Below are 25,833 nucleotides of genomic sequence, written 5' to 3' on the forward strand. Positions count from 1 at the left end.
CCTCAAAAGCACCCAGAAGCCCTGGACAAGGGCACTGCATAGACTGATTACAGCCAAATATCAAAACATTTGTTCTGGCCCTGATGAGCTATCATGTCTAATAATTTGTTAAATGCATTAGTCCAAATGCCACAAAATTTGACATTGCATGAAAATGTAATGAGAGGGAAAGGATCTGAAGTAAAATAGCTCTGCTGACCCTAACTCAATACCAGAGACTCACTGAGGCAAAATTTATTGTTATATTAAATAGTTATACAATGCCATAACTTCAGCGCTTCCCAGAAATAAAGGTGCAAGAAATCAGCTTGCACTCACAACCCAGATGCAGCAGTTACCCTAAATGCCGACAAACAATAGCAGCGCATTAACTCCAGTAGTACTTATAGACACCACAGTAATAATCCCCTCTCCCTAACCTCTGACCCCTGCCCCGATCCACTGCTAATGAGACACAGTAAAATACAAGGTAACTTGAAGCTGGTAATTTCAAAGTCAGCTAGAGATTCTGCAAAAAAACCCAGATTCCATCTGTGCACAGACTAAATGATAATTACCTGTGTGTTCTACCTGCACAATCATATTTTTATACCATCTTTCTGAAGCAGACTAGAGACTGCACGATCCAGCAAAAATTTTAAAAATGTACTGTAGTGCCAGGTGCCCAGTTAAATATAGCTATAAACCTTTCAGACAATGAAGTGAGGACTGCCAAATGAACTGCAGGCTGTGGCACCTGAAGGCAAAAAGTGAAATTTATTAATCAATTTTCCTTCCTTCCCACTCTCATGTTCACTTGTAAAAACTAGATTGTAAAACAACCTTATGAGATCCCAAATTCTTCCGTTTTCTGCTTTAAATGTGAAAAAATTTTATTCTTCTGCTCCTAATTACAGTTTCTTTTTCTTTCTAAGAATGCATTTATCTCTTTCAGTAAAAAGAGCAGCAATAATATGTTGAACAACCCTGAAATAAATTTTGTCATGTAAAAAATTAATTACGCATTCCAAACCTGGTCACTGTAGTCCTCTGGGAATTGCCTCCGCACCTCAGGATCTGTAAATAATTGACAGATAATATTAATTGGCTTTGGATTAGTGAGCAAGCAGAGAATCACACATTAATATTTGATCAGAAGATGATAGCAACCCTGGCAGGGGATCCAAGAAGGGCAGCTGGGGCTGCTATGTTGATAAGAGCAGGGAAGGACTTTTCAAGGCTCTCCCTTTACCCTCCTCCAGAAAGACAAAAATTGTATATAAAACATGCACACATAAAACACATGAAACCATAAATATCTGTGTGCACATACACATGCGTATACACACACACACATATGTAAATATATATTTCTATATAAATTATTTTGTAAGAGATGTCCTGGTGCTACACTGAACTTTAGGCTGTTACCTTGCGCAGTATCTTTCTGGCTGCAATTTGCCCAGTAGGCTTGTCACCAGAAAATAGTTAACAAATGCACTTAGATTTTGTTTGTAATCAGATAACTAGTTTTGCCAGCTACAGACACTGCATCGATTAACTTCCGTAGATGTTTTCAGTGATACCAGATTACAAATTTCTCAAAATTACTTTATATTAATGTTAAGGTACACTCACTAGAAAACAAAAAATATTTATCCAGAATTTGAAAGGGGTAATTAATGTAGCCCTGGAACCCTTAATGCTTCAGATTAGAAAGCATTCAAGACTGATGCAACGCCCTTATTCCTTTGGCTTGTCAGGATAAATAATATGGTAGTATTCCCTAAATTTAATTAGAGATGTTCATAAAACAACAAAATATCATGACTGAAATTATTTGTATGACGACCTATTTGAAACAGAACTCTTCAAAGCCATCCATTTTTCAACGGAACACAGCTGAGAAGACCAGATTCCATTCTAGAAAGAATTTTTTTAATTACAAAAGCCAAAAAACAAACCATACAACAAACTCAAAAGAGCTCAGAATAAAGTGTAAGGCACAGAAAAATCAACTGGCATCCTACACAGGTTCTTCCCTTCGTGCAATGAGATGGGTTTGGTTGTACGAGGCCTGGCTCACTGGTACACTGTTACCAGGTACTTGACTTGCTATACACTGTTTACACAAATCCTGATCATTATGTAGGGAGTGAAGTTGCATACACCACCTCTGCTCCTCAGTTATTGCTACACTGCATTGTAGCTGAGGCTTGAGGGGAAGAGGCATTTTTCTGACACGTACACTAAACACGGTTATTTCAGAATAGTCCCACCCCAGATTTCTCATTGGCAAAGTTTACTTTTAGCAATAGATTAGTTGATTGGCGATTGCTAGCAGATGCAAACTTTTTATTAAGGTGTATTCTTTTTACATTAGGAGTACAACAAGACTGTATGTTAATAAATTTTCTAGCCTAACTTTTTCCAGACCATCAGATGCTTAGTTTTAACATTTCATCATTACACACAATTACATACACAATATATCAAATTTTACATATGCATATGAGCAAAGCCTTCTACCTACGCACAACAAAATAGAAATAGAAAGCAGGGAATTGCATTTTAAAGACTTAGTTTGAAAATTCTTAGATCTGTATGCAGGTAAGTGTAGTAAACCAACTACATGTATTCCAAACATGCCAACAAATGGGAGCAGCTGAACTCACATGAACAGCCCTTTACACACAAGTAACAATTAACAGGACAACACAGTTTCATATTTCACCAAAGCAAGCACAGTGTCAGTGCTAAGATGAAACTATGCAACATCTATTAGGATGCATATTCTTAAATATTTTTAGAATTAATTATTTGAGCCTCAACTTTCCAGATTTCACAGAAAAGACAAATCAATGAAAGAAATGAATTTGTAAATTCAAGTACATGATACTGCTTAAGAAATCTGTAACGGTGTCTGGAACATGATACTGACATTCCCCCCACATTGACCTATTGCTCTCAAACTTAATAGAAATATATATACACATACTGACACACACAGCATTTTATCATTTACTGTTTTTTAAGGAAATGAGGAATTAAATTGGGGCATAAAGCGTCCCAATACATAGTGTGTTTGCTATATTGTATGTGTCCATACAGTAGGACATAGTGTATTTGCTCTAAACACATTCCTCCATAGATCGCAATCCAGATTCTCCATTCCTTAAAAATGCAAAAAAACAGATTAGTCACACAAAGTAATTGTGTGTGTGTGTAAGCACATATTTTTCCTGTTTTCTTAGCATCTTGAAAGCCTTTCTGTGTTCCAGGAGCTCACTGGCATGGAGGAAGGCCTATGGGAACCTATTTGTCAGCATTTATGTAAACCCCGAAAGCTCCTAGCAAGATCACCGTTCTTGCTAGGTGAAGAAGACAGAGGTGCATTGTGCACCACTTTGCAAGATACTAAGATTCACTCGTATGCACTGGTAGCTGAAAGTTATCACAGGCAAATAAATACATGCTGGTGCATTTATTGCCTCAGAGGCCACCTTACAAACCTTCTTCATTAAAAGCAAACAACACACCACTTAAATAATAACTTAAAAATCACAACCAAGGATTTTTTGTTAGGCTCTTTTGGTTTTAATTTTAGCTTTGTCTATATACATCAACTTTCATTTCAAGTTTTTACTTAAATATGTCCATTCTAACAGAAAATTGGGATTTTTTTTCCTCCTGCCGCTCAAAAATTTATGTGCCATCAAGAAATAAGACAGTGCAGTGGCCACAGAAAACACAGCATAAAATAAACAGAAAAAAAACTTCCTGTTCCATACATGTCCCTAACACAGGAAAGTCAAAATAAATCAGCTTAGCAACAAACCAAAAGATTTCTGTTGTCCTCACGGTCCTTACAAGGACCACTACATTTTGTACATCAGTTGACTAGGCTATACACTGAACAGGATTTGACAAAATTTTCAATATTGACTCATTTACAGCCATTGTCTATGACGTAGAACACGGTAGATAATTAAAATGCAGTTATGGCGATTACCAATACAAAATAACAAACAATAACTTCCCTCCCACCATCACTACATCAGAATGTATATCTTCAACATTTCTTTAATATCAATAGCCAGTAATGGAGGTTATTTCAATTTTCAAATTCACTTAAATGTTTAACTGATCTACTACAAAATTATGTTCCTTAATTATTTCAGAAATTATGTGTTTCTGAATATTTGTCTTTCGGGGAAACACACACTAGTTAAAAATTAGACCATGGGTTATTAAGATCTTTACAATGCACCAAAAATCAGATCAACTTTATAATTAGCTTAAAACTGTTGCTTGCAAAACAAAAATTTTGTCACGTGCTCTTGCCATGGAAAGAATTGCGATACATCCTTGCTGCAAGAAGAGCAACATTTAGATCTTTGCTGTCCATCCCTATAGCTTCCTCTCCTTGCACAGGAGCGGGGCTACTGACAGCCATCTCCAGCACTGCTGGGTCAGGCTACATCTAAAGGCGGAAGGCTGGCCTCCACCTTCCCTTGAGAAAAGGCAGCGAGGATGGATGATCTTTTGCTGCTGTGGTTTGCATAAAACAAGAGGCAGGTATGCCACATTTTTAAGAACCCTTCCTATAGGTCATCCAGCCTAGTTAGTCATAATATAGAGTAAATATTTAGAGTATCTATTTCTTTTTTTGTGTCTTCAGTGAGCTTGGTAATAGGAGAAAATTGAAAGAAAAAAGAAAAAAAGACCCAAACCCCCACAAAACCACAAGTAATAGATCTTATTGAAATGGGCCTTATGAGCAATTCTGTAGTGCAAAATGGGGAGTTTCTAAACATTTCCATATAGTAGCTTATTGGCTGCAATGTAATTTTTACTTTGCTATTACATAGTCTTTTCTATCTCTCTTAACTAGTACCATTCCACTTCTACTTGTCTACTGATCTATATCCTAAAGGATAAATGATTTCTACCTCTTTAAAATTAGACAGTAAAATACACACACTGCAAGGCTCAGTAAGAAGACCAGGGGAAATTTGTTGGATGCTTGCTGTGCAGACTTCAAGCAACTGAAGCAGCTATGGTTGTGTTCAAGACTAAGCAACTAGCAACGTCTGAATCTGAGCTTTGGTGAATTGAATCCTCATGTAGATAGTACTATTACACTCTCCAGATTAAACATTACCATAATTTAGAAAAAGATGCCACTATGATTAGAGTCCCTACCTGAGTCAGTTTCTACAGGTTCAAGATGAACGTGTCCTCAAAGCATGCAGTCTATAATTATATTTTCATCCAAAAAATGGATCTCCCGGTGCCACGATAGATTCATAAGCTAAGTTGTCTTTAAACAAAAACTTCCTATGTCAATCAACTGTATACATTAGGAGAAATTTAATTTCATTCACAATGCATGAAATTAACTTAATTTCTCATCCACCAATTTCAGTGGAAATAACAGCAATATGTACTTAGCTGGATGAGCACCTTGTGGAATTGCACTGGGTGTCACATGCCCGTTAAGGCAGTCGGATATATAGATTGTATATAGTCTGCTTTTGATGACACATCTCATAACAGCATCAGAATGGCTAGTCCATATAACCTGTAACCCTACAGTTAGAACCACCTTTAAATTATGCCTGGCAGCCACACACTTGCATGTCCTCATGTTTTTACAAGTACTCCATCACTTCAGCTTTTAAATGGGCTGGAAATATTTCCTAAACTTTCAGTATCTTTATTTGGAAAACACTACACAATGGAAAAAGAAGTTACATCACATCTTATTACAGCTTTCATCACTTTATCCATTCTTCATTGTTGATCTAATGTTCATTTGAAAGATGTTTTCAACTACGCTTACCTACATATATGCACACAATAAAATTGTATTTAAATTCTACGTGGTCATTACATGAAGTTACACAAAGCTGGAGCACCCTCACTAAACCCAGAGGATTTATATAAATACATACATTTAGATAGTGGCCATTGAGACACCTGACTTTATGAGATATAAACACCTACAAAACAAACACTACCCTACTCAGTATGGCCAGCCAGTCCATTGAAAGCATAAGCACGAAGCGCCCAATAATCACAATGGACACAATATACAAATTATTCTCAACAGGGGAAAACTGTCATACAAACAGAGGAATACAGGAGAGTAGCTCAAACAAGCGTTCAGGACTCCGCTTCAATCAGCACCACCAGTATCAGTAAAATATGCGTCAGCATTCACGTGAAATACTGGGTAAAGACATGAACATAACTGACTGTCAACTCTGCCTATAAAACCAAAGGAACTTGAATGCTTCAGTTTTACTAACAGTGGTTTGTTTTGCACACTGCATGCAAATAGAATTAGATGTAGCTCCATTGTATCTCCAGACAGCAAGAAAACCCTTTGCAACTCAAAACACAGTGAACGCTCTTACTCTAGGTATTTCACAGGCTTTCTAATGAAATGACACTCAAGTATTTTCCTACTTTAATACTCCATAGGCAAAGTAAACACAGGTAAAATACTTTTTTCAAGTTCAGGAGAGTGGAATCTATTTGCTGACAAAAGAACAAGGGAAGAGATAGACTGAATTCTAACCAACCTCTTACATAGGTACAGCGACAAACAGAGCTTGAAGATTTCCAGCGCACCAGTCATCTATAAAGTTATAAAGTATTAAAAGCTCAGCTGAGGTCAGCAAAAGGAGACATCGCAAAACAACGAACAGAAAAAATGAAAGTTAACAACAGAAAGAAAAAAAAAAAAAGTCACATGAATTATGGAGCTCCTTCTCAAACCCCAAAACATGAACTCAAGTTGTGCTACAAGCTGAACTTGTATGTTGATAGTAACTTAATATCTTGTGTTCATCTTTCATTACACTTGATTTTGTAGTTTCAGCTCACAAAAGATGACAAGATCCGCTCAGTTTCTGCCTAAAGCAAGTGCTGACAAACTTTGCTGGAAAATGACCGTATATTAGTATTAATAGCATGCTGAAATATAGCACTGGAAATTTTAAGTTACAAGCATAAAGCAGAAAGTTTACAAACAATGCCATTCCAAAATAAAGCTAAAATATAACACATGATCTGCAATCTACTATTCTTGTACAGGTGCAAGTGCAATAAAATACATATACATCACAAATTTAAATTAAAACCCTGTGTACTAAGAAAAAAGTCAATGCAATTTTATTCCTCATGTTTACACTCAGGTTTAAAAAGCTTTTGCATGTCATATGAATTTCCTAAGATTCAGTGAATTTCCAAGATTCACTGAAGTCAGAAGGGGTTCACTTACCAACCTGATGCACATCATTGTAAGCCCTCTTCCCAGAGGATATAGCTCCACACAAAGCAGCTGCTGCCCATAACATCTAGGTTGCCCAAAGACCTGGAGATCCACTAGCCTTTATTACTCCAACGGACACCCTGTTCTAGGGAGGACCAGTTAGGAAAAACATATACAAAATAGATCACATGGTTATTTTTTAAGCAGTTTCCTTTGCAACTACTTTAAGAGGTGCTTTTGAGGGAAAGTACTGAAGCAATTCTCATATGAACAGTATGTGAAATTTTTGTAACTGAACATAGTTTTTATTTTGAAGAGGGGTACGAAAGGACAATGCTATTCCTCAGTGATAGAAGACTAAAACTTTTCTGCACTGTCACAGCAGCGTTTTGATTCTTTGCCATGCATCTATAGAGTATCAGCAAATGGATAGCACAAACCATTGATTCCACACTAGGTTACTGCAGTTTTCATTGTTAACATATTTAGTTTTCCCCTCTAGTAGTAGAGGTTCTACCTCACATCTATGCACTTTATGCAGAGCATTGTATTGATTACTCAACCATATTCAAGCTATTATCGTTAGTATTTTAGTAAGTATGTGAAGGTTTCCAAGTTCTAAAACCTATTACTGCCTCCTCCTACGGAATCTTGTCCAACAAAAAGCCAAATACAGAAGAATATTGAAATTAGCTGTGAACTGTATAATCCCATTGTTCAATTTCATGGCATTTAAGACACTACCTTCCCCTCCTCACAAGTCTAGATGTTAATCCATGCTGTAACCTGATTTAATTTTCCAGATGACAGGATGGGAACATGCTACAATGGCATATTAGTGTAACTATGCTGCTCTTTTACTCTCAACATTTCTTACATCATGAAGTGAAGAGTTTTGCTTTTAAGAGAGGCGTGCTTAATTACTTCTAAAAATAGTGCAACTCAAACTGGTCTGTATTTGAAGTGAATGGAAATTATAAAACCAGGGAATTTCTTCCAAAAAACTATCAGAAAATACCTCCCACAGTTAATCACACAAAACAAATACATACTAACCTGATTCTTCTGATAAAAGTCAGCCAATTTAATCCATACTGGCTACAAATCATTCAGATACACTAGTCCCAAACTGAAAAATACAGTGAAAATTACTTTGTTTTTCCTCCCTAACTAAATGATTAAAGTCATTCACTTCTTTAAGGTCTTTATAGCTGCAATCCCTCTAAAATGAAATGGAATTTCATTCAGAGCACAACTAAAAAGTAACATAAACTTCTTTCCAAACCTCTGCAAACTCCTTGGTGTCCTGTATTCAGTACAGCCGAACACTTCTGCTTTCCCCCTAAACTGCTGCAGACTTAGCATGCAGATAACATCTCGGAGTGGGGGAAGAAGGGGAGGAGGAAAAAAGGCAGGGGGGTCAGAGGTGGTAGAGAAAATGTGGGAGAAAAACAAACCTACACACACAAGAAGACAGACAAGAAACCTCAGAACAAGTTCTGGCAGAAAATATGTATGGAATAAAAATTATGTTTTTCTGGATGTGAAGCTTTAAGAAGAAAATATTAAACTCTTAAAGTACTCCTTATTCTAAAAGTGTACAAGTGAGAAAACAACCCAAGATGTAAAACAAAATTCTGTAAGACTGTCTTGCAAACTATATTAAAAAAAAAAGGACACAAAAAAAACCTGCCAGCACCACAATGCATGCCATTGAAGTTACCCCAAAATATCAATATGCATAGTAAGCATACACAGCAGGTTCAATATTAAAAAATACTACCTACATAGGTGTAATGTGCAATGAAACTATTCACCTAGCAGATCACATTTCAAACTAATACTCCATTGCTAGGATACAGTCCGCATCTTTGTGACAAGCTAGGCATAAATAAGTGGACACTGACCTATCATTCTCAGTACTGAAGTTTTTGTGAATGATGTACAATCACCAGTTGAGTGAATCACCAAGTACTATATGCATCAGCTGCTGTTCAAATGACTCCGTTGACATTAACGCCATAAAAAAAGACTTGCAAGTTTGCCTCCCTCTCTTAACAGAACATTTGGAAGTCTGCCCTGCAAGTGCCAAAAACCTCACCAGTAACACGAAAATGCTTTTCACAATAGTTACTCTAGACACAGAATACAAGGTTTGCCATTCACACATGAAATACTGTTCAGAGTTCAGTAAAATCATCCAAAAGCAGGAAAGACTGAGAGCAAAGGCAATATAAAATATACATCATAGGAAACGTGAAGGAAGAAAACCAGACAGATTAAGCAAATCAGTATGATTTCCATAATTGTTTCACATGAAGAGCCAGAGGGGCAGCAAGGAACAAAACTTTCCTAGGCAGTGTTCAGCAATACCTCACATATTTTTTAAAAAACCCTTCTAAAATAAAGCAGGTTAAGCTACAACTTCCTCACGGATTTCTACTTAAGGCTATACACAGTTCTCCAGAATAATCTTTAAAACTCAAATGATTCTGCACGATACAGAGAGGTAATAGCCCTAACAATCCAAGAATTGGCAAAAGTTGTCAAAGTTGCCCTTATGTTTTAGTACACCAGAGGTGGCTGTGTTCCCAACTGACCTCCTCACATCGGTTTTCCAGTGCATGCATTAGTCCATCAGCAACTATGACCCATTCAGAGCAAACCTTAAATATGAGACTTTCACTGCTTCTAGCATCCAAACCAACCTTCCATCTAAAGGGGTCTTGGTTAAGTTCATTTTACAATCCTGTTAAAAAAATGAAGTACAATTAAGTGTAAAATAGAAACAACACTCGCTTCTTGGATAAGATGACAGGAAAAACACTCATTGTTTTTCACAGAAAGAAGAGGCTATATTGTCTTCCTCTTAGCAAGTCTTAATCAGTTATTTGGTGTCATGTCAAGTTGTTGAACCGTCCAGCTTTCCACTTAAAAAGCATTTAGCATCACACGGACATTCCACTACAGAAATGTAGTAGAGTTAAGAATGGTATTTCCAGTTTCCTCTGGCACAGTTACAACCCTGAAAGAATCTTTTGTTTCGATACTATTTGAAGATCTAAAGTATCATGAAATAAACAGATGCTGAAGAATTTAAAAAAACCCACCAACACTGAAGTTAGCTCTGATCCAAATGTTAATGCAAACATAACCACAAAAACTGAAGTCTATTCAGTTTATATTTTATTTCAAATCTCTTCTGTATTATACAGTCAGTCATCTCTTCCAAGGAACAAGATAGCTCTTCCCATCCACAGCATTAAGCTGTAATAGGAGCAGTTAAAGAAGCACTGGATGGAATGAATTGAAAATGCATGTGTCAGTCACGATCTGATAAATGATAAAGGATACTGGTAAAGTTACACATCAGACTACATTAGACACTTTTATAAGGTAACATGTTCTGTCATGGAGGACAGGGAGGTGGTTAGAGACAGCCAGCATGGCTTCACCAAGGGCAAGTCCTGACTGACCAACCTAGTGGCCTTCTATAATGGAGTGAACACGTCAGTGGAGAAGGGAAGAGCTACAGATGTCATCTATCTGGACTTCTGTAAGGCCTTCGACACGGTCCCCCATAACATTCTTCTCTCTAAGTTGGAGAGAGATGGATTTGATCGGTAGACTGTTCGATGGATGAGGAATTGGTTGGATGGTCGCACCCAGAGGGTAGTGGTCAACAGCTCAATGTCCAGATGGAGATTGGTGACAAGTGGTGTCCCTCAGGGGTCCGTATTGGGACCAGTACTCTTTAATATCGTCATCAATGACATAGACAGTGGGATCGCGTGCACCCTCAGCAAGTTTGCAGATGACACCAAGCTGAGTGGTGCCACTGACACACCTGAGTGATGGGATGCCAAGGAATGGGCCCATGTGAACCTCATGAGGTTCAACAAGGCCAAGGGCAGGGTCCTACACCTGGGTCAGGGCAACCCCCAGTATCAGTACAGGCTGGGGGATGAAGGGATCAAGAGCAGCCCTGCCAAGAAGGACTTGGAGAGTACTGGTGGATGAAAAGCTGGACATGAGGTGGCAATGGGCACTCACAGCCCAGACCAACAGTCTCCTGGGCTGCAGCCAAAGCAGCGTGGCCAGCAGGTCAAGGAGGCAATTCTGCCCCTCTACTCCGCTCTGGTGAGACCCCACCTGCAGTGCTGCATCCAGCTCTGGAGCCCTCAGCACAGGAAAGACATAGACCTGCTGGAGAGGGTCCAGAGAAGGCTACAAAAATGATCAGAGGGATAGAACACCTCTCCTGTGAGGACAGGCTGAGAGTTTGGGTTCTTCAGCCTGAAGAAGAGAAGGCTCCAGGGAGACCTTATAGGAGCCTTCCAGTACTTAAATGGGGCCTATAGGAAAGATGGGGACAGACTTTTTAGCAGGGCTTGTAGCAACAGGAAAAGGGGTAATGGTTTTAAACTAAAAAAGGGTAGACAAACTGGATAGAAGGAAGAAATTTTTCACAATGAGTGTGGTGAAACCCTGGCCCAGGTTGCCCAGGAGGTGGTAGATGCCCCATCCCTGGAAACATCCCAGGTCAGGTAGGATGGGGCTCTGAGCAACCTGATCTAGTTGAAGATGTCCTTGCTCACCGCAGGGGGGTTGGACTAGGTGACCTTTAAAAGGTCCCTTCCCACCCAAACCATTCTATGATTCTATGACTATGATCTTCAACTGTCATTATTTACTCTCTTGGATTCTTATATGGAATGGTGCCAGACTTAATCCAAAAATTTACCAATTCTTTTAACAGAATTGTGAAACAGTTGTGTTGCAAGCACAGAGTGTTCAATGTATGAAATAGGGTTGGAGAATCACGTCTATACTAAGTCCTTAACTCCTTTTGTTTCATTCATACCAAGAAAACAGTTTAAAAAAAAGAGTTGTATAACAGTACAGATTAATTTCTCTTCTACTAACATTCTAAACTGTAAGAATAAGGAGACATTAGAAAGCATAAGATGCCTTCAGTGATCACAAAACTCAGAATTATTTCTTTACAAAGAACAGCAAAAAAAACTTTTAGTCCAGATTAATTTTTAAACTAAGGATACTGATATAACTAAAACTGGACCTATAAAAAGGGGATGCATAGGATAGAGTTAAAGCCAAAATAACACAGATCAAAAACAGAAGACAAAAGAATACATTCAAGTCTTGTTTGTTACATGTTTCTCCCACCTTCATTTGACGTCTTCAGATGTTTTATATGCAATGCTTAATTACACTGGTGATACCTCAAGTCCACATTAAAGCATGGTTGATGAATCTTTTGAGTTTGCTTTACTATGCACTTAAGGGGATATTTCTCTTCATAACCATCTGTTCTTCAATCAACCCAGAAATTTAGTATTACTGGAAATCTAAGCCAAACTCCAGGAGGCCTGCAAGGAGCAAATTTTGAATGGATTATGGTTTTTAGTTCTTTTTTTCCCCCCTGTAATTTCAGTCAGCAAATTATACATCAGCTAAAACTTGCAAAAAATACAATTAGGTAACATCCTACTTCAATGTTCAAGAAATCCACAAAGACTGGCTTATTAAATACGAAGTGTTTTGAAACATTTTACAGACTGCCTGTAATAATGATACAGAAGAGTTTAAATGTAGAAGTTGAATAGGAACACCTACTTTAAGTAGGCTTTTTTTTGTTTTAATAATTTTTAAAATTTATTTGTGTTTTATCAGTATATTTTTTTCTCATAACCTTTTCACCACTCTATTAATTTAGTAGAGATATGTTTCAAGTGCTCAGGCCATGAATACTGAATTTGTTTCTCTCCTGCCTCTTTGTATTTATATTCCAAGACAGGAGAGTTGCCTGGTGACAGCCCCTTTACTTCAACAGCAGCTGGCAAGCCCTCCTTGTCCTGAAAATATGAAAGAAATAGTTAACCAATATTTCATACTATGATTTAAATGTGACAACCTGGAAGTGCCAATACCACACAGGGTAAGATGTACAAGATAAGATTTTTCTTAAGTCTCAGAAGCAATAAAAGAAGAAAAATAAACATACCTTCATCATACGTAGCTAGCATGCAGCACAAAAGTAATCCAGAGCTAGTGCATCATCTAGAGTTTAGCAATACCAGACACAAGTGGTGATTGTGTAAATCTGCCAATTTAACTTATATTTCCAGAATGCAAATTCCCAAGTTATGCAAGATAAGACCAAAGCAAATAGAGTTTTGACACTTTTTTAAGAAACAGCCACTCTCTTTAATATTTACAAGACATGTATTTCAAATTGCTTATGAATGTCTATCTGCTTTCCTAAGATCACTACTTCTGCTGAAGGTTCAAGCATATGTAGCCCAAAACAATGTATTTAAACTGGCTTTTTACAGCAAAAATAAAAGATTTACATTTGATAAAATGAGAGTTTATAGCAAACAATTCATACCTAACACTGGCATATTAATAAGCACCTCTATTCAAAAAAAATCCTTATTCAATTAAGAAAAATTTTTACGTAATGTCACATTTTCTACTTTCCTGTGTCAACCAGCTAATTTTTAACTACGTTTGTTGTTTTGAAGAAAGCCAGGAATAACATTTTAATGTTATATTGCTTTTTAGAAATATTATATTACAAGGAACTCATGTAAAACCACAATGTGGCCATGGCATTCAATCAACTACATTACAAAACCTAAAGGAATTGCTAATGAAAACAAATAGTATTTTCCTACATACTGCCAGGCTTTTCACTACTAGAAAATACTTTGAGTTTTATAAACATTTTCCAAACTGCTTTATTTTCACCATTTTTGGTTTTAGTTTTAACGATATTATGGCCATTTTAATTTGCTAATAATCTATATTTTCCATGTATTACAGAACACTTTACAGTCTTCTAACTTTTTTTATCTCTTTCCAAAACTCACCAACCATAATAAATTCAGACAGACATACTATTAGGCAAATACATACAAGTACTGCAGAAATATACTCATTGTTATATGGACCGTCACATTCCAGGTTTAATCTGAACTGACTCAAAAAGCACTTGGAACAAAAGTGTTCTAGCCAACCATAAGTTCTTGAAGTGTACTAAAAAAGAAAAAAAAAAAACAGAAACAACCCAACTCTTCAGTGATTATATAATTGCTTAAACTACACAGAGAATACCTTCTTTGTTAAATATGCAACGCGAATACTGATTTCTAAGCCTCAAGCTATGTAACTTTATAATCTTTAAAACTCTGACCTTACTTTCATACTCTCAATACTGATAGTCTCAAACTGTTTTCAGTTTCAAAGTTATCATGTGTTACTTTAGTAGAGTACCACCAGCTCCCAATGACGCTGCTCTGCATTATTGATCTGCACAAATACCTCTTATGGGAATCTACCTGCATAGCAATACAAGATTTTACAGGAAACAAGCTCTTCAGAATGATTTTGGGGTTTGATGGCTTGAAAATTTCTATTATTGCATCTCTGTTTATTACAGGATGCTTTAGTTATTCAAATGGCATTGAAACAGGAAACAAAAAGACTCTATCAAAGATGAAATTGTGACACAGGAAACTGAAAATTCCATTCTTAATTCTTTTGTTGTCTTTAGTGGAGATGTTAACTTAAATACTTTTTGGAGTGTATAGTAAAAGATATCCTATCTATCACACAATGAATCTGATTCATATATGTTTCATTATCAATAAAGAACACCCAAACCTAGCTGCCATTTTTGGTGAGACATTACTATAGAGTTGTGGTTTCTGCAACAATGTACACATCCTTAGAGCTTCATGCTTAAAGCATTTACAAGCACAGAAATCTATGGTATTAAATTATCGTAGCTGACCAATAGTTGGTGTGACCAGCAGTCACCAACTCACTCCTACGTTTTAAGGCATACAAGATCATATATGAAATATAGCAATAATTATTTTGTTGATACAGAATCACAGAATCATTAAGGCTGGAAAAGACCTCTAAGATCATCAAGTCCAACCATCAACCCAACACCACCATGCCCACTAAACCATGTCCCAAATTGCCATGTCTACATGTTTTTTGAACACTTCCAGCGATGGTTACTCCACCACCTCCCTGGGCAGCCTGTTTCAATGCTTGACCACTCTCTCAGTAAAGAAATTCTTCCTAATATCCAGTCTAAACCTCCTCTGGTGCAACTTGAAGCCATTTCCTCTCATCCTGTCGCTTGTTACTTGGGAGAAGAGATCAACACCCACTTCACCACAACCCCCTTTCAGGTAGCTGTAAGAGAGCGATAAAGTCTCCCCTCAGCCTCCTCTTCTCCAGAAGATACACTTCAGAACTTAGCCTGAACCCTTCAGTACCCAATTTCACTTTTTTCTTTCAGCATGAACATGCTCATCTCAACTTATCAGTCATATCAGTACTGACCATTCTATCAAAACGGTAATGAAAATTCCTAAGGGCCAGTGTAGCTGGAAGCAAGTTAAAAAAAAATAAATCAGAGATTGGTCAGTGAGCCTCAACATAGGCTGCAGCATCACTGAGGTCTCACGAAAGCCTACAAACTGAAGCATTAAATGAGAGAAAAGTTTGTAAAAACAGGAAAAGCATTCAGAATACTCTCCTGCAAAAAGTTTCTGTGGAGTCAGATGTGTTGATGACAGAAGTTCAACTTCTTGAACAGTATTCAAAACTTAGTGAGGGTGGGGGGAAAGAAGACCTAACATGGAAAAATACACCTCATCTAGCTAATGACTGTGAGATGAAAGAAAATCATTGAGTGTTCAGCTGCTCAGAAAGACTTCTCTCTTTTGGAGTAAAGTTCTTTAACTGGACAGCATCAAGCACTGCAAGAGAACTGTGGGTATATTTACATCTGCAGTATTGACCTATTTCATATCTGCAATGCTTTCAGCTACTATTAATAAAGCTCACTTTATGCCATGTGTGATGCTATAATAAAAAGAAGGCCTCTGAGAAAGTGAGTTTAGTACATTTAAAGCAGTACTATCAGCCTGAAGAATAATTTGTTTTGTATAAAGAGGAGCTTGCTGATACTCTGTGCAACTATACAGGAATTCTATCCTCTCACTAAAAGTTTTATAACATTTTTGTTATTGTAGAAAAGGCAAGGGTACCAAAAGATTTGTAACTGCAAAATAGAAATGCCCTGGGAACATTTTAAGATATTTGATACTTCCAAGATGTATGATAGTACATATCCAGCTATGAAGATATTCCTGAGCTAGTGGACTAGTCTAATTTTGAGCAAGAACATGTCATAATCAGGTTTTATTTGTTTAATCACCAGCCCTGGAAATCAGGTGTATGTAAAACTAACAAATTTCATTGATTTCCTTTCTCTTTTCCTTTCCTAGCTTTATTACACAACGAACTCCCAACTACACTTTTCAGACTTTTTCCCAAGAGCTCTGCCAATTCTTTTCAATCTGTCCAGCAGCATTTGCTGAAAACAGTTTTGTCCTTCATTACCAACTCCAAAGGTAATCTAAAAATGCAACTTTAACCCACTTGCACAATTGTTCTCCACAGGTTGATCCACAAGGTGCTGAAGGGCAGATGGTCATTGATTCCTGTTGTGCTGACATGCAAATCTATTGGGAATAACTAAGGACACGAGGAGCGTAACTTATGACCAGCTGGCAGCATGCATGTAGTCTCCAATATCTACACATCCTCACTGATTTGCAAGAACATCTAGCATTACACAGAATAGGAGGGAAAGCTTTGTCCTATCGACAGTAAGTCCTCAGAAGCAACTTCTCAAAATAACTGAGAAAGTGGATGGAGTAAAACATTCTGAGTGACATTTTTCCCATAGTGCTTGGTAGAAACATGTCTGATAGCTAGAGCTACATTTGCATTACTGCACAAAATCATATGCTTAGAACTGATAAGCAGTATGATGAGGGGAAGCAGTTTTCAACAAATCTTGAGCTTACTTCTAGTTTTTAACAGCTGAAGCTGCTTTTATCACAGACAAGCACACCTTGAGGAATGTATGCTCTTTTCTCGTTATCTCATACCGTGTCTAATTGGGCTTCTAAGCTCTCTGCTCCCTAGCTGCTTTTTCCAGTTCTGAATTCATACCACCTTTGAATTATCTTGATGAGAGTACGAAGTATCACCAGGTCATTTCTAAAAACTCTTCTTCCAGTTAAACTCTTTTATTTGTCCTATATCCAATCATCCATTTTGGAGTATGGAAGCAAACAGTATTTACAGTAATTCACTTGTTGAAAAATAAACATGTATCACTAATTGTAGTACCACAACACTAATACTTCATGCCATAATTGTTCCATAGAGACTCTACTGCTTTTCTTAAATGATCAAACTAATGACAAAGTTCTCCCCATCTTTTTATACAAGCATATCTGTTTCATTTTTAAACATGAAAGATTAGATTAGACAATTACACACACAAACACAACTCCTTTTAAAAAAGGCTCAAAACACTGTATTTACATCTGCAAGTACTCACTTTATTACTAGAACCTTTATAACAGAGCTTAGGTTTGCTTCAAACAAAACAGGGTTCTCAGCAATAGAAGCACAAGAAAAAGCCCTGCATACAGTTAGTCTACAAAGAATTAACTGGATTAATTAGCAAGGGATTTGAGAAGCAGCTTGGAGCTAGAAAACCAAAACACTAAATTGTTTAAATACTTTGGCAATGGATCAAGGTTTCTAGGCAGCCCTATGTTCCATTCTCTCTTTTTTCTTTTTTTTTTTCCCCTCGGTGTTTTAACACATTTAACCTGACGAGGTATTTCATGAGATATGAATGACACTGTCAAAATACCAAAAAAGAAGATGTGAATTAAAAAATGCCACAAGCTGTTAGCAATTCTGCCAACATGTATGAGCCCAGGCAACATTAATTAAAAATCAATAGCTTAGGACATAAATAGCTCTTATCTCTGTTATATTATATCTCTAACATAACTCTTTATTGAAAAAAAAAAAAAGGCAACATCTTTGCTATTATACTGACTGAATTGACCACAACAAAGCAAAAGAAATAAGGCAAAAACACTGAGGAAAGAAACACATAGGAGAAAGGGAGGACAGGCGTATGAATGACTGGAACGTTCAACCTTGCACTATCATTAACACATAACTGGCTGGAAATAGCCATGCTGCAAATACTTGCAGAGTAAGTTACCAGGAAGAACATTTCAGGGTTTTAGTGCTAATACGATTCTACACAAAATCCTGCATGCCAAGGAAATAAGAATAGCCTACACATCTTTGTCAGCTACAGCTTATTAATCAGTACTTTTATTATGCATCTCAACTAAGAATAAGTTACTGTAAATTCTCTGATAATTACAAAATAAAGGTGAGAAAGAGGCATGAAATTGCACTCAAATTTTTTTTTTTTTTTTAAGTGATGCAATCTTCAAACTAAAGTTACATTAGAAGGCATCAGAGCTAAAAGATTTAAGCTAAACTAGGAACTTAAACTACCACTTTCAAAAGCTGTTTCCAAGCTTTCAGAGTGCCAAACATTTGAAAGACTTAAACCCATTTTCTAACAAGAGATCACCTATGACACACCAAGCTGGATGTGTTTGCCATAACTCCTAGACAATGACAATTTAGATTTCTGAACAGTTTCTACAGAAAATTTATTACTATAAAAAAGAATACGTAAGTATCATACTGATACAGAAAGGTTAAGTTCAATTTTCTTTTTGTCTACTGACTCTTGTATTATTCAATTATCTATTAATGATAGACATATCAAATGCTTCCATCAAGACACAGTAGTCTAAATCAAGGACGAAGAAGTCAACCAGGCACTATTTAGCGAAAATTTGTTTATTTGAGTTCAAAATAAAAGGGAAAATTTCATTTACGTAAGAGCTATGTGTACATATTCCAAGACACTAAAACACTATACAAATTTCAGGGGAAGAGTAGATCATAAAATTGGAGCACCCATAAGGCAGAATTCTCAGGACAAAAAGGATTATTTTGATAGTCATGATTTCAAATTTGAGCTCTCAAGAACATCTTATAGCAGATGACCATATGCAAGTGCAGTTACACTCAACTACAGAACACAGACCTGCAGATGAACAGCAATATCAAACTCTGGATAACACTACAGCAGACAGCCAGTCATTCGGGAATTAAGAGTCTGGAACATATGAGGAGGCTGAATTTATTAAAGACAAGTACTAAAGATTGCAAAGAAATTTTTTAGAAATACCAATGGCAACAATCTGAAATACTGAATGTATAGATGCAGGGCATTGGCTTTGTAAAATCACATGCCAAACAGAGCCATAGCTATAGGAATAATCAGATTCATTAGAAATTCAATTCTATTATGGCAATGTAGTCATGAAGTATTAACTTTTAAAATCTTAAATTGTAACATTTTACTGTGTCAATTGGATTTTGAGTCCTATCTCCTACCTGAACTTTGGGACCTCCCTTCTTCTTCTCATCCTCTTGCCATAATCCCACCTCCCAGAAAATCTAGTTTATTGATTAGAGTTGCAGCACAAGAAAATCAAAGGTTCTATTCAAACTCAGACACCAAGTGTCAGGACACAGGAAGAGAAGACCTCACTTTTCAAAAGACCTTTTGGTCTAACTTTTCATTGAGCTAGTCAGAAATGTCATATCCTTCCGTGGGACACAGGTGTAAGGGGGAAGAAGGGGAGCAGAAAAAATGTTAATACAGAATTGCTATACTACTTTGGTGAGCGAGTGCAATTTTTATTTAATTTTCTTTTTTGAGATACATTTTTGTTTTGTAAGATTATCTTGAACTACCTGGCTTCTCAACTGTTCAAATTCCGTTCAAGCTACTGCCAATTTGAGTTAACCTTAAAAGGTGTACCAAATACCAGTTCTTGTTGCCACATTTGATATAACACAATTCTTCATCTAAAAAGTTAATTATGCAATCTTAATTTCTAGTAGAAGAGGTACATTAGAACACAGAACTGCTGCTAATAGTGTTGCCCTAAATGAAATAAATTGAAATTCCACTGAGTTCCCCCAATAATGTTTTATGTCATTGTAAAAACACAAACTAGCACTTTATTAACATTTCAGTCCTCTTCTTGATTGAAGGTGCAAGAAAATAAAACAATTCAGAGGCTTTGCTACATCATCTGCCTCCATTTTATTTTATCATTATAAATTAAACTGATTATAAAATGCAGAAGTAATTTGTAAACTCTTTCAAAGGATATGATTTACATTTTTCTTCTACAAAGATGAAGATATCCCCCTAACATGCTCCACTTGTGTTAAATATTAAATAAAGATACTTATACTACATTTATGGCAAAAAAAGGAAGATATTTCTGGTATGTTTTGGGATTACTTTCAGTATTCTAACACTGTTTATAATACTGGTGCAAATACTGCCACCAATAAAGAAACAAACATTAAAAAGGTGTCCTTTAAGCTTCCCTTTAAGGCATATACCATAATCGTATAATTTGCTCTGGACATCATTAAAATGTAAAGTTAATGAGGATTCAGCTGAAAACAGAAGAAATGTAACCTATTTTCAGGCAAAACTTCTAACACTGCAATCAGAGGGAAAACCTCTTTGATGTCTCTTTGTCTCTTCTCATTAATTTTCTTTTGGTTTAAAAAAAAAACACACAAAGGCTGTTTAAACTAAAAAATGCATAGAAGTTTAAACATGGTAATTATAGTCAAGCTGCAATGAGGTCATTAGGTTTTTAAAACTTTGAGATAAACAAAATTGAGACATATGACTATTTTAAAAACATGTCAATACTCGATTTTAATTGTCCATGTGATTGATACCCACTGTATTCTAAGGATTTAGTCTAGATACAGAATTGTTCGAGATGATTTAGTGAAGGACCTAATCCCATATCCAGGGTAAAGCAAAGCAATCAAGAAATACATCAAAATGAAAAGAGCTGTACTTCCTGTATTACTGGATACCACTTTTGGTATTTGTAAGTGCAGCAAAGCATACTTTTTGCAATCGCTATGCAAGAGAGATGGCAAATTGTGAGATTCTGCTACTTTTTACCTCTACAGTTCACTGAAGAATAAAATATTGAACAAGTTAAATAATTCTATTTACTCTCTACATCTATTTTTGTTTATGAATATTGCCAAGGTACACACAAAGCTATATACTTCTGTCTTAACATTCTAATTCTTTCCAGCAGAAAATATCTTTAAGAGCTATTTAATTACATAGTACTGATGGAATCTACCATACACTGAAGCGGTATGTATTTTTAGCTAATAATTTACAAGATTTTCTCAAACCATAATCAAAATAATTTTTAACACTACTGTGTACAAAAAGATACTAGATTATCACAAACACAAGTCAGGCATTTAAGCTGTTAAGTAAAAGCAACAAACATACAGGACAGACATAACATTATCTTTAGTGTAGAAGGACATTAATCACAATGAATCAAAATAAACATATCTATAACATTCTTTCATATGCAAATATCACCTCTAGAAAAAATGGTATTGGATGAGATCAATATATTAGTCTGTGGTAATTGTAAGTGTTAATTTTAACGCATTTGTGGACATAGGTTATAGCTTTAATAGAGAATTATTTACTCTACTCAATCTTTTTAAAATGTTTGACAGACTCTTCTTCAAATTAAACTGAGCAAGTATCAGCTAAAACCAGATACTACTTTAGGTGCAAGAGAAGAGCAACTTTAGAAGAAAATCTCCATACATAATGCAAAGGCATGTTTTGAGGTTTGTGTTTTGGTTTGGGGTTGGGGGGAGCAGGTACTCTGCCATATTTTATTACAATTTGATCCTGCTCTTTACCACATCCCAGTTCTGTTCTACCATCTCTTCAACTGACTAGCAAAGAACTAGCATAAGCTAATTTCCATTCTGACTGAGCTGCTTCTCATATTCTGGTATCCCTCCCTACTTGCTTGCACTGTCCTAGGGTCATATTCACAAAAAGCTAAAGCACATAATTTAAATAACAGTAAGTAAAATATGAAGCTTACAAATACGAAAAGTCTGAAGCGTGATTCTACTGTCTACCTATACTGTGAAACTTAATCAGCTATTTGGTCTTTGCATTTTAGCATTTGATTTGAGTCTGCATTAATTATTTTTGATAGGTGTTTTTCAATAGAGTGATGATCTGGTTTTAGAATCTTTGGAACAGAGATCTCAAGGATTTCAGAATTATCTTACAGGTCAACTAGACATAAATGAAGAGTAGTTATTTACTTAAAAGATAAAACAATGTAAGAATCCATTTTAAAAAAAGTAATGTTACCACTATTTATATTCATAACTATGTAGTTTCAACATAAGTGACTCTTCAAAGGAACTAGAGATGGGATTCAGTTAATCCCAGTAGAATGCAGTGAGAGTTGTGAATGTAATTCCCATCACCACGATTTAAAATCCTATCACAAATTCTAAGTGTGAAAATTCTTTTGGCTACAATATCCAAGATACTGCTTTAAAAGTACTCACTGAAAGGGTTTTTTTTGTCCCCTCCATTACTTCGCTAGGTGTATATGTACTGTAATAGTTGATGAAGTCTAGGGCAGACCACACATTTTAGGCACAGTAAATAGGACCCTTCACTCCTGCTCCTCATCTTTTAACTGGTGCTTTCCACTCAGATTATGAAGTTCCACAGGGTACCTCTACATAGTTTTATGTTATTTGACTATTTATAATATGCATCATTTGTTTTTACTAGTTAGTTCATCAAACTAGAAAACATTACTCCCCAAATAGTCAGTCATGGAAGAGTTCAGAAAAATCACAACCAACTTAAATATTAAGGGCTTTGAGGGTTGGTTGGGGTTTTTTTTAATCCCTATGGAGTATAAACAAATGAACTCTCCAGACTGTAACACATTCCAGATAATAGATTATCACTATCAGTTGTTTGTTCCCACCCCTCCATCCAAGGTTATCATCCTTAATACTGCATTTCAACTTCCTTGGTTTCTATCCCACTCTTTCATGAAATAAGTCCTGTTTAAAAGTATATCAAAAACTGTTTCCATGTAAAAAAAGATATAAAAGTCATCTTCCCAAGAGTCAATAATCTGTCAGCATATGGAATTTTGACAAATGGTTTACCAAAACTTGGTAGCACCAACAGGGCCAAAAAACATCAGTCAGGATTCAGCAGCGTTCCCTTAGCATTCCTTCTCCCCTCTCCAGTGATGGAATCCAGTGGAAAGCCAGTGATACACCTTGTTCACAGATAATGAGTATGTTAGGATATTAATAGAACATAATACAGTTCTGATTAAAACGTGTCTTACCACTGTTATCCACAAACACTGCTACAGGGAAGGGTACCACACTGACCCTTTGCTGTAAATCAACATGCTACAGCATTTAATGTAGAATACTACCAGAGACAAGGCTGATCCTGCAGAGGAAAAGGTAGGGTTTGGGATTTGCTTTGGTTTGGTTTTGGTTTTTTACAACTATTGCTGAAGTGAAACAGTAGCCTTGCATTAATTTTATGCTTCTTTGATAACAATTTTACCTCAAATCATCTTCATTTCTAACTCTAATTCAAGATTAAACAAAAAAAAACCCCAACAACAAAAACCCACAAGAAAACCTGACAATGTCTCTTTTTCATGGCAAAAAATATCACACCAAAGAGCAGCAGACCAATATTGCCTCAGGCTGTCTGATAGGCCTCTTTTTGAATTAGAGTTTACATTCTCTTCTTGCAAGGAACTACCTATAACAAAAAGAACCAGTAATAAGGATAGATCTAGTTCATCTTTTGCTTTACCCAATTTGCTTTGCTTGCATGTTAAACTTAAAGTAGTGCTCAGGGTAGAATTACTGACATACATGTCAACAGACTAAACATGGACAAAACTTCTAAACTCCAACATTTCTGTTGAAAACACTCATAGGAAGCATCAGTTCAACTGTGGAGGGACCAAACATCAGTCATTTCTGGGACAGTGCTTACAACACTAGGCAAGAAAAAAAACCCAAAACTGCTATTCTTAATCTACAGGGAGTCTACTTTAAAGTCATTACTACTTTGTTTCTTTTTCACCTGAATGACACTCTAATTAAAAGTTCTTTACAGAAATGTCTATATCTAGATTAACAGCTGACTGCAAATGCATTAAGCTTTAAGCAAAAGTTAACACTCATTAATGAGATTACCTGTTGTGATTAAATAAGGACAAACAAAAACAAACCACCTTGGAAATTTTTGTGACCGAGAACGAACTAAAGTTAAAATTAATCCCAAATAGTCACACAGACACTTTAACAACAACTTTTTGACTCTATTCAAAGTACAGTCTCTTTGCAGTTATTGGAATTACATTCCTACTCTTAAAGGAGCACATAAAAAGAGAGTTAATTGCAACAAGTGCTTCATCAAATCCTTAAATGCTTCAAATGCTGAAATATTAAATGTTTCAGTAGTATTTGGTATCTGAATTGAGTCTCTCAAGAATTCTTTAAAAAGAACAACCACTCAAACTCCTCTATAAATTTAAGCAAAACTGCAAGTAGAGCTAGCAAATGGAAATAATTTGTTAAAATCACTAAAAAAACACCTCCCTAAAAAAGTTTCAGTTTAGCAGTTAATTTCAACCTGCAGTTAAAAAGGCACTAGCTGTCAGTCAGTTTTCTCACCCAACTCTATCATGAAAAGAAAAACTGACAGATCACAGGAGCTTGCCTTTGTAAACCAATTCAGGAACTTTCATGCTTCTTATTTGTTAGGTTAAAGGTTAAATTGCTGACCTCTGCCCTCCTGCTTAGCAGCCTTTCCCTTTTTCTGTAAAGCTTTATTTTGGGGCTGTATTTACATGGATTAGTCTCTTTTCACGCTAAGAAGGAATCTGTTCACAGCCAAAGCCTTAGTTCTGGTTGTACAAAAAGCAGTCACAATTATTCAGCAGCAGACAATGACCATATTGTGGATTTACAAAAAAAACACCTCAGCCATGGCAAGTTCTGTCCTTGCTGCACAAAACAATAGAAGAAAAATCTTATCAAGCATTCAAGAGAAAGCAAACAAAGCAGGCCCACTGTGAACTTGATGAAGATGTCAAGCTCCCTCCTTTAAAAAATATAAATCAACAAAAGAGTTTAAAGTCTTGTGAGTAAGACTTTCTGTGCTGAATTTTTCTGTCTAGTTAAACAGTGCCAGCAGTAGCAATATAGTGCAGACTAGTAAATACTTGTGAAATAGAAAAGACTATAGACGGTAGTACTTAAAGTGTGAAGTAAAAAGGACAAACAGACCTCTTCCCACAAAATAACTTAAAGAAATGGAAGAACATTCAGTTATACTTGATATTAACATTTTGGGAGTCTACTAAATCCAATATCATCAGCTAAGAGCACACCTAAAAATGTGTTAGATAAAATTTATGATGATTTGTAATATGACAGATTCTAATATTCTTTCATAAAGTGAGTTTCTCTTCAAATTTAATTATGTATTTCATTTACACTGTAAAAGTCAAACTGTGAACTGTCTCCAAGCAAAACATTTCAGACAGTGCTACTTATCTGATCTGGACACTGCAACCCTAGTAAGGTCTTTGTGAAAATTTTCCACC

At 36.1% G+C, this 25,833-nt stretch overlaps 1 protein-coding gene across 6 annotated transcripts in view; it reads right to left on the reverse strand.

Moving 5' to 3' along the window:
* DENND1A (DENN domain containing 1A) overlaps window positions 1–25,833 on the reverse strand; it is a gene marked incomplete at both ends in the record, with an annotated part of 216,449 nt that overhangs the window by 176,965 nt on the left and 13,651 nt on the right. For all 6 annotated transcript variants that reach the window (XM_082009030.1, XM_082009029.1, XM_082009028.1 and 3 more), the window contains one exon: window positions 1,013–1,056. In XM_082009030.1, coding sequence (XP_081865156.1) covers window positions 1,013–1,056 — 44 coding nt within the window. The remainder of the gene's footprint in view (window positions 1–1,012; window positions 1,057–25,833) is intronic.

The sequence above is a fragment of the Phaethon aethereus genome, assembly GCF_964289735.1.
Source record: "Phaethon aethereus genome assembly, chromosome: 20".
Taxonomy (NCBI): Eukaryota; Metazoa; Chordata; class Aves; order Phaethontiformes; family Phaethontidae; genus Phaethon; species Phaethon aethereus.